At 37.4% G+C, this 10189-nt stretch overlaps 1 protein-coding gene across 1 annotated transcript; it reads right to left on the reverse strand.

Moving 5' to 3' along the window:
* Positions 1–1596: 1596 nt before the first annotated feature.
* Positions 1597–6504, reverse strand: LOC113348319 (serine-threonine kinase receptor-associated protein-like). The gene is made up of 7 exons (XM_026592039.1): positions 6017–6504; positions 5029–5164; positions 4038–4119; positions 3687–3862; positions 2740–2877; positions 2516–2655; positions 1597–2023 (listed from the first exon to the last, which is right to left on the reverse strand). Exons 1-7 carry the CDS (start codon positions 6132–6134, stop codon positions 1761–1763), a joined length of 1053 nt encoding a protein of 350 aa, XP_026447824.1. The 5' UTR covers positions 6135–6504; the 3' UTR covers positions 1597–1760.
* Positions 6505–10189: the final 3685 nt, after the last annotated feature.

A 10189-nucleotide genomic window follows, 5' to 3' on the forward strand; every position in this document is an offset into this window, starting at 1 on the left:
ACAATTTCAACATAACTAACTAGCAATCTATGTTGTGAAAGGCGCTCTAGGCGCACGAGTCGCCCAAGGGGCGCCTAGGAAATAAAGCGCCTAGGCGCCAAGACATGTGCAGTTTTTTTTTCCCACGGGCGCCTAGAATAAAATAGGAGGTATTGGTAGATTGGTCTAATAATATTACATGATTATAACAGCCTTTCAAACTACATGAGTACTAGATCGCGAATGTGTTGCAGGCATTAAAACGCACCTCTGGAGTTAAGATCATCCCTTTGAGCTTCTAACCGTTCTAGGTCATTAGTTTTCTTTTGCTGCTGGAGTACTAGATCGCGAATGTGTTGTTCATAGAATCTCTTCGAACTTTCACAAAGACCTGCTCCTATCTTTTTCCAGAATGCATTGTTTTCTGTTGCTTCTGGTTAATATGTGTCAACTTCCATTGTCGCCGTTCTTGCTCAGAATCAATTTCTTCTAAGCTTTCTCCTTTGATCTCTCTCTGTATTGATTCTTTTATAAGTTTTCTTTCTTGGTTTTATAGAAGGTTTCACTGTTTTCTTGTATAAGGGGAAATTCGAGTCTCCCACGTAAGTTTCCTTGTCCTGGTTTTAAATAGTCACAGTAACACCCTTTCTTGTACGAGGGGAACTACCTCCGTTTCAGTAAAAGTGATACTTTCAGTTTTTATTTTTGCCTAAAATAGACCGAATTTAAAAGGTGAAACTTTCACTTTTCCTGAAACGAAAGGAGTACAAAATCGTCTCAGTGTGTAGAAAACGGCTTCCAATTGAAGGTGTGGAGTACGCTCCTTCCACAAAGACCGTACCATTGCATACAAAAATTATCTCCAAATATCCTGCAAGTTCGCTTGGTATATTTGGAACTTTTTCTTGAAAACCTAGCAATGAAGACCATCCTTCTCATGAAAAGTTTACATCATTTAAAGGAGAAAGTGATGCAAAATTATTCATCGGACCATTACATCTGACATGAATTGCAGAATGAAACAAACAATAAACAGATGAGTGACCAACAACTTAGGTGCAGCAGCTCCCACTCTGGAGACAAAAATGGAGGAGAGTTTCGAAGACTTCTGGAAAGGCGTACTACAACAATCAAGAATGGAGACGCAATAAGATTCTGGATTGATGCTTGGAGAGCCAATTCCCTAAGGCTAACAAACTTGCAGTCAATAGAAAGGGCATAAAGCCAGATGGAAACTGCAAACAGTATGCTCACTCCAAGCGGTTCTGCACCAAATCTCAATCAACTCGGTGACTCTCAGCTGCACATTTGGCTCTAAAATTTTCAACTGAGGATGAATGCTACAAAGTTCAGTGCGGCAGTTCAAAATGCTCCGTCTTCCATCAATAGAGGAGAGGGTGCATGATTGCTAGTACTTCAAGAAGGAATCACAAGACCACATAATGTCACATTGCCCCTATGCTTCAGATATATGGTCACACTTTCTGTCAAAAATGCTATAGAGCTTTTGTGGTGAAAAAAAACAGAAGGGTAATAGCTAAAAAAGAAAAACAGGCAAGTCAAAAATGCCCATCCGGGATCAGCTGCAAACAATCCTTGGAGAGCTGGATTGTATGACTAAGTTGAAATTCTCATATTGGGGACTGTCTTAATATGATCATATAACTCATCTATGTACTCTGTTATCTCTTTTTAATAAAAATATCAACCTTTCTTGTGCAAACAAAAAAGCCAGTAAAATCATCAAAGACCAAAATACAGTTCATGTGCAAAACAAAATGTCAAGCATTAGCAGTTGCCTCTATTTTCTCTTCTGTTTTTTCATCTTTGGCGATTTCAACATGTTCCATCTTATCTGTGACCTCGTCAACTGACTTGTCCTTCCCACCCAAACCATTTGCAAGAGCGGAATCACTCTCTTCATGGGTCGAAGAGCCGGTATGCCATATTCTGATTGTCCCATCTTCAGATCCGGAGGCATATGATTCGCCTCCAGGGGCGAACCGCACACAATGCACAGGACCATGATGACCCTTGTTGCAAGCTACACCAAACAGTAAGAACATTAACAATCATAATTAGACAACAACTAAATTCTGATACACAGTTCAACCCAATAATTTGTGCAACAAGCAGTAAGCATGGAACAATAGTCTGTACCGAAATGAATGGGCCCTCTCGGTTCAAGATTAGGACTAAAATATCTTCTTTCTCTATTTGGATTTTGGCTAAGATTTAGCAGGAACAGTCGTATCTAATTTCTAAATGGCTTCTACTCCTGTTGTTTTCTTAATTCACTATATCTTTACGACGATTGGATATACAATATTTCCTCCGGATGACATACTGGAGCACTACAAGAAGAGCATGAATACCAAAAGCATCAACAGCTTACACAGTTACACCACAAAATGATAAAAGGCAGGTTTGAGGACGAGTTTAAATAATGGCCAGATAGCTAATTAGATGGTAAAAAAATACCAACAAAATTGCAGCGACTTCTAATGCATAAATTGTTAAATACTGTACTACTCACCAATCTCCTGGCCTGTATGGAAATCAAACAGTCGTATCCACATGTCTTCTCCAGCAGCAACGAACTTGTTGCCATGCTTTGGTTCCAGTGAAGCAGATTCCACAGTGCACGACATGTCATAGCTCTTCACTAATCCAAAACTAAAAAAATCCAACAAGATGAAACAATCAAAAAACATGTGTGTATGATGTTTATAAGAGAAGGGACAATACTAGGTAACTTACTGATTTGCATCCCAAAATTTAACAGTGGAACCATCTGCTGTGGTGATATAACGACCATCCTGACTCACTTCAGTACTTGTCACAGGTGAATTAGTTTCTATTGTGTGCACGATCTTCCCACTCCTTACATCCCATAATCTGCACAATCACCAGTAAAACACAAAGATTAGAATGGATAACTGATCCACACACCAAATCTTATAAATTCCTAAAAATCTATCAAGGATATATTGGCAAGCATTAATGATGATTTGAACACTTAAGCAGGTAAGAAGAAATATATAGAGATGCAATCTACGTAGCCTCAACCATCTCATGTGTAAGGATTAACCGAGACAGGAGGGACAGAATAGTATACAGATCTGAGAGCTACATATAAGATCTGCCTATTAGCAACTACATCACAGATTCACAAGGTCCACTCCAACTGCAACTTAGTCGAATATGCAACTAAAAGACGCAACCTATAGTGGCACTGAAGCCAAAACAGCCATGAAAATCTGGTCTCATTTTGGTGGAAGTGTAAAATAAAGATGACCTGACTGGCATGCATACAGCAAAGGTGTCAAATACTTAACTAAGTTTCTTCGCACTCTTCTATCTCTCTTTAACAATCCTTCTACTCTTAACCAGAAGTTCAACAGTATCAAAATGCTCGAGACTCTTCAATAATCACCCAATTTAGTGTTACAAAAATAACTCAATGAATGAGACACAGCAAATAAATGTCCACAGATACAAGGATTCCCCATTATGGACACTGTCTTAGGAAACCCTTTTACAAGTATTTTCTAAATGCTTTTATTCCATGATTTGGATAAAATGAATTCCATGCTGTACAAAGGGACAGTGTATACTCAACTTCAATTTGTTGAACGGATAAATTAGAGCGATTAATAATGAATATGCAACTACTTACCAACTAGAAAAGGATGACAAAGACCTACCTCACGCCTCCAATATCAGAGCATGAACTTAATATTGTCTGATCACTATGAAGCCATGCTACTGTTCTAATTGACCCAGGAGATTTATCAACTTCTCTTGGTGATGCATCTGGACGATTCAAATCAAATATCCGAAGGATCTTCTCAAAACCTCCAGTAAATAGAAGATGTGTATCCTGAAGTAACAAGTACATTAAACGAAAGCAATTTGAAAAGCAAAAATTCAACTACTATAAATAAATAAAGGTGATCTCTTAGAAAAAGTTGAGAACTGTATAATGTGCAACTGAAGAGGAACAATGTGCAACCCAAACTATCTGTCTGTTACGAGAAAATAAATGATCAAATTACCTCTGAAAAGGCACATGCCCGAACTATGTGTTTGTGATCAAAAGAGTGCAGTACATCACCAGTCAGAGCATCCCATATTTTCCTGTAAAGAAAAGTATAATGGTGTTCACATTAGCTTTTGTTCTACCTTTCTCGAAACTGTACAGGAATAAACAGCGGATTTTTCAAAAAGTACTAAAGATTGAAGCAAGTGGTCATACTGCACAAAATAGAACAGATCCATTTGGCTCAGGTCTCTACAGTCCAAAAGATTCTGAACCCTAACAGTATATTTCTCATTCAATAATAAACCTACAGCCTTTTATTCAAGTACTTTTGCTAGACTATCTTGTATGCCTAAGCTTTCCATTTCTATGTGACCAGAATGGCCCTTCTCTAGTTCACAGATTCGTTATTCTTCAGTCGCCAAAATATATCAATGCCACTTGGACTAGTTTCATTTCAATGTGAACGGCATGAATCAAGACGCGACTCTAGTCAGCAGCTTGATTCTTGCCAAAAGAACCAAACCAGAGACAGCAGAAAGACGAGAACAAGCCTAGTCTGAGGTAGCGGTGTATCAAATAATAGGTGACTAGTCCAGTTCATAACATGCCAGGGGTAAGAAAATTAGAGAGCAAAGCAACATTCATGATAAGTAATATTGTTGGTGGAATTTGTACAGTAATATTCATAACAATACCCATTAAAGAACAGAGGCAGAGGCAGAAAAATGAAGAGTAAATAAGTTGTAGAAAACCCAAAAGTTCGAGTCGTGGTGACCTCAATGCTGTTATGTCTAACGGTCAATACAAAAGTTGGAAGCAGTATACCTATCAACTTAATATACGGTTAATGGTCTTACATGTACAAAATACTGAGTCAGGACCCAGTGAAGGAAATGAAATTGAATATCCATGGTTATCAATTTAAAAGAATCTAACAGAAAACACATAAGAAACCGGGTTAAGCAGACAACAAAGCTATTTCACAAACATAGTGCAGTACTTACGCTGTAAAATCAGCTGAACCGGATGCAGCACGTAAAGCAGGCTTGTCCAAGCAGCAACTCCAAACTGCACCCTTGTGCCCTTCAAATGTACCAATCCAATCACCGGTTTCTCCATTTCTTAGCATAGGGGTAGAATCTGAATCATTCACAAAAACATTACTTTTCACTCCACGACATACTAACAATATGAGATTTAAAAATCATAATTTGCTGATCCTGAACCATACGATTCGTAAGGAAATTAGACAGGTCCTCAAAGAGCAAAGACATTTAATCTGAAAAACAGCCTAGACCTTGTTGGTGGCTTCAGCAAAATTGTTTTTTTACAAACTCAAAGTACAGCATCATGATATTGCGTCACATACACAAGTGTGGTCACACATTGAACTAAACCAAGAGTCTAGATGCTTGTAACTTCATCAACAAATTTCAAATCAAAGAGCTAAAACTAAAGCGCCATAAATTAGAAAATGAAGACTCAGCTATTCAATGTCTCACTGATAAAGATATGTAGCTTCGATGACATGCAAAGTCAAAGAACTGTATGGCCTTTTACATTAACAAATTTAGCAATGTCTTAACACCACATGCCATTTTGACGCATTATAACCATAACCTAAAACACTTCTGAATATACAAACCAGCCCCATACTTCAATTATGTCTCAAGAAATCATTGCCAAGTTTCATTAGTTCTTTGCCTAAGATATTCTTTTCTTCTATGTAATACGTTACTAAAAAAAGGGATATCATCAAGAAGCTTATAAATTCATAGCATTGGGTCAAGCCCCAAGATTTCAATAACAGAAATTAAAACAAATTACACCCACAATATTCCAAAGCAATTTCTTACTTTCCACATAATTCCCAGAAACAAATAAATATTCAACACCCAATTAACAAATTATTTAAGATAACCTAATTCCAAACTAGTGATGTAAATCTGCAAACTGAATGAAAGTAAAAAAGGGGGTTTTGGAATCACATACCCTTGCTTGCACTGATGAGAAAATAACCATCTGGAGTAACGGGACTATAAGACAAATCAACAACTGGACGCGAATGTCCATGACAAACTAGAGGAACAGCCACCTTCTTCTTCTCCATTAGAACACAACTAACACTAATCTTTTTCACTAAAACGAACTAATTTTCCAGACCCAGTAATCCAAAAACCCAAACAAAGAAACCCTTTTTAATCACAAACACAAAAATCAAGTAGAATTTTTTGTATACAAAACTTGGCGGTATTATAACACACAGGTGGAAAAAGAAACCCTAATTTATTTATTTTTCAGAACCACTAAATTCTCACCCCCTTAACCTCTCTTTCTCTTACTAAAAAGTAAAGATCTGATCTTTGAGATACAAATATCTTCTTCTTCAAGGTAAATTATTCGAAGAAATTAAAAAGAAAAAAGAAAAAAAATCTAAATCTGAAATATTTAGACAGATAGAGAGGCAAGGCGCAAGAAAAAACTGTGATAGCCAAATTTTGTTATATACACACTCAACTCGACTTTTTGGTTTCCAGTATTACCACTTGCACACTTTTGAGCGACACAATGGACCATGGTCAATTTACGGAAAACAGGATGTTTTTTTTTTTTTTTCCAAAAACACTTTTAAAATATATATATAATAATAATTTTTTCATATTGGTGTTTGGTAAAAAAAATTTAAAATGCTTTTTGTCCAAAGCACTTCCAAAATTCCTTAATTTTCATAAATCGGGGGAGGAGCTTTTAAAAGCTCCAAAAGCATAAACTGTGGCCCCCACCTAATTTTAAGACTTGATTTTTTTTTATATCCCTACTTTATTTTATAAATGACCAAAATTACCCTTAAATCTTTTACAATCAATATTTTATTCTCCATATCATATTTCTTAAAGATTGTTATTTTCAATCTATATCATGCTCTTTAAAGATTATTATTTTCAATTTCAAAATATATTTTCTATACCATTTTAATACAAAATTCTAATTTATCTTCATAAATGATTTGCATATATTTTTGATATTCGTTCTACACTTTCATGTGTATATATATCAGCTGTAGTGATTGCTAGGTCTTCATCTCTTTCACCAACGACTACTGAGGTATGCTTTTCTTTGTCCAATTGAAATTTACGTTTATGCTTTATCCCTTTCTTCATTCCTTAAGGTTTATTATTTAATATACACAATGACATTAGACTTTCTTATTGCAAGTTTTTTTTTTTTTGATAAAGGAAGAAAAAAAGAACAAGAAGTTTAGAGAGTTAAAGAGCCTTCCAGTGTCCAAACAAGCGGATCATGGATAGGTCTCCCTCTCTTAGCCAAATAAGAAAGGTCTACATGAAATTTGGATTGTAAATCCTTACATAAAATACTGCTGAAAGCATTAAAAAGATTCAAAATAGTATCCATAAGTCTATTATTTCTCCAATGAGTTGTTCTCTTGCTTCGTTGCATAGCTCTCCTGACATTTTGGTTATTGACCAACAAGTTGAAATTTCTGAACCGCAGCTGAGCAGCCCATTCCAAGGTTTGCAAGGCTGCTATGCAGTCTCCTTCCTCTTTGTCATGAGCTCGGACAATGTTGGTTCTCTTGCCAATGGTTCTCCCTGCAACATCATAGGTGATAGAGACAATTCCAGTGAGTTATGTACTGCTTTCATAATGAGTTGTAAATGCAAATGTGGGCCAGTTGGTATTTAAGGTAAGCCTAGAGGAGTTTTTGCTATTATGGAAACGCTGGTTTGGTGGCTTACTAGAAGTATGAATAAAGTTTAGATGGTCAAGAATTTGATTCCCTGTAAAGAGAGGGTTAGGAGTGGTGTCGTTGAAAACCCTGTCGCACCTGGCTTTCCAAATAAACCAGGTAATGGTAGCACAGATGTCAGGTCAGCTACCAAGAGGGGTATCAGAGGGTTTAACAGAGAACCAAGAACTACACCAGTCCGTGCAGATCTGGTTTAGGGACATGGTGTTGTCAAGGTTTAGGTTGCAACTGTCCCAAACGGCTCTAGCAAAGGGGCAATGCAGAAAAACATGTTCCGAGGTTTCTATGGCATTTTGACACAAAGTGAAGGTAGGATCTATGTTATGTAGATACTTGGCCAGGTGGCCACTAAAGGGGAGGATACCGGTGTAAAGTTTCCAGGCAAACATTTTAATTCTAGGAAGAGCACCAAGGTGCCATATTTTAGAAGCGATTTTGTCCATCGGATGGATATCATCTTTGGACAACACATTGTAAAGAGATTTAGTGGTGAAGATACCATCTTCAGAGTGGTTCCAGCGCAGAGTGTCTGGTTGACTTGTGTTAGGTTTTAAGGACAAGATACATTGAACCTGGGATGTAGAGAAAAGAGAAGAGATAAGAGGGACATTCCAACACTCACCAATTAGAAGATGCGCAACTAGGAAAACTTCATGGTTATCAGATTCATGACAAGAGATGTCAATTGGCTCCAATTGATTTGAAAGCCAGATGTCTTTCAAAAAGTCGATGCTAAGGCCATCTCCAACTTCCCAGTAGCAATTTTCTTTTAGGATCATGAGACCTTTATGGACCCCTTTCCAAGCCCAAGACGAGTTAGAGTTACAGGTGGAGTGGAAAGGATTGGAGAAAGGAAAGTACATAGTCTTCATATTTTTGGCCCAAAGGGAATTTGGCTGAAAAAATAATCTACAGCCGTTTTTGGAAATTAAGGATAGATTCATCTTATCCATATCCTTAATGCCATTTCCACCTTTATCTTTAGCTTTACAGAGACCTTTCCAGGCTCTGGGATAAAGACCACGTTTCCTAGAGTCCTTACCCCACCAGAAATCACGCACAATTCCTTCAGCCTTTTTAATGATGGTTTTGGGAAGAAGAAAGGAAGATATAGGGTATATGGGGATTGACTCAAGAGTGATTTTGGCTAAAACATTTCTGCCCGCCGGAGAGACATTTCTGCCAATCCAGCCGGGGAGTCTAGCATCCATTTTCTCAACTACATTAGCAAAACATGCAATCTTAGACTTATTAGTAAATAAAGGAGTTCCTAGGTACTTGTCATCTAAGGAGATTTTTTTGACTTTTAAGATGTTAATAATTTTTTTTCCGTAAGCATTCTTCACTTTTAGAGAGAAGAAAATCCCAGATTTGAAAAAATTGATCATTTGACCAGAAGTTTTACCATAAGATTCAAGAGTTTTAAGAAAAACTTTGTTGTGTTTGATGGTGGCCTTTCTAAAAATCAAGCAATCGTCAACGAAAAGAAGATGACTAATCGGAGTGCTTTTTGGGGATATTTTAAAACCAGAAATAGTTCCAGAAGATTCGGCATTGGAAAGGGTTCTAGAAAATGATTCCATGCAAAGAATGAAAAGGTAAGGGGAGAGAGGATCCCCTTGCCTTAAGACTCTAGTGGGTTTGAAAGAAGTGCTAGGAATACCATTGATAAGAATTCTAGCGGTGCTGGTGCTAATGCATTGGAAGATCAAATTGCACCAAGCATCAGCGAAGCCCATGCGCTTTAGAACGACCATAAGGAAGGGCCATTCAACCCTATCGAAGGCCTTAGCCATATCAATCTTTAACCCCATAAAACCTTTTATTCCCATCTTCTTTCTCATGGCATGGATAACTTCATGAGCCACAAGGACATTATCATAGATTTGACGTTTTTGAACAAAGGCACTTTGATAAGGAGATATTAAGATATCTAGATGGGGTTTTATACGATTGGCTATAACTTTAGAGATAATTTTGTAAACAATGTTGCAGAGACTGATAAGCCTATAATCAGTAGGACTAGTAGGGTGGTGGACTTTTGGAATCAGAGAAATAAAGGTTTGGTTTAGTTGCTTCAGCATATGGCCGCTAGCGAAAAAATCTTGAACAGGTTTAATGATGTCAGACTTAACAAGATTCCATTTTTTTTGAAAAAAACAAGCTGGAAAGCCATCCAGGCCGGGACTGGCGTTGGGAGGCATGCCAAAAAGAGCAAACTGGATTTCAGTTTCAGTTGGGGGAGACATGAGGAGCCTATTGTCATCATCAGTGATGCCAGTCGGGACAATATTGACGATATCATGGTTTATCTCAGGAGAGGAGGTGCTGAGCAGGTCAAGGAAGTGAGAGTTAAGACAAAGACTAATTTGAGTTCTATCCTCCATCCATATCTT

This window comes from Papaver somniferum, chromosome 2 (genome assembly GCF_003573695.1).
Source record: "Papaver somniferum cultivar HN1 chromosome 2, ASM357369v1, whole genome shotgun sequence".
Lineage (NCBI taxonomy): Eukaryota > Viridiplantae > Streptophyta > Magnoliopsida > Ranunculales > Papaveraceae > Papaver > Papaver somniferum.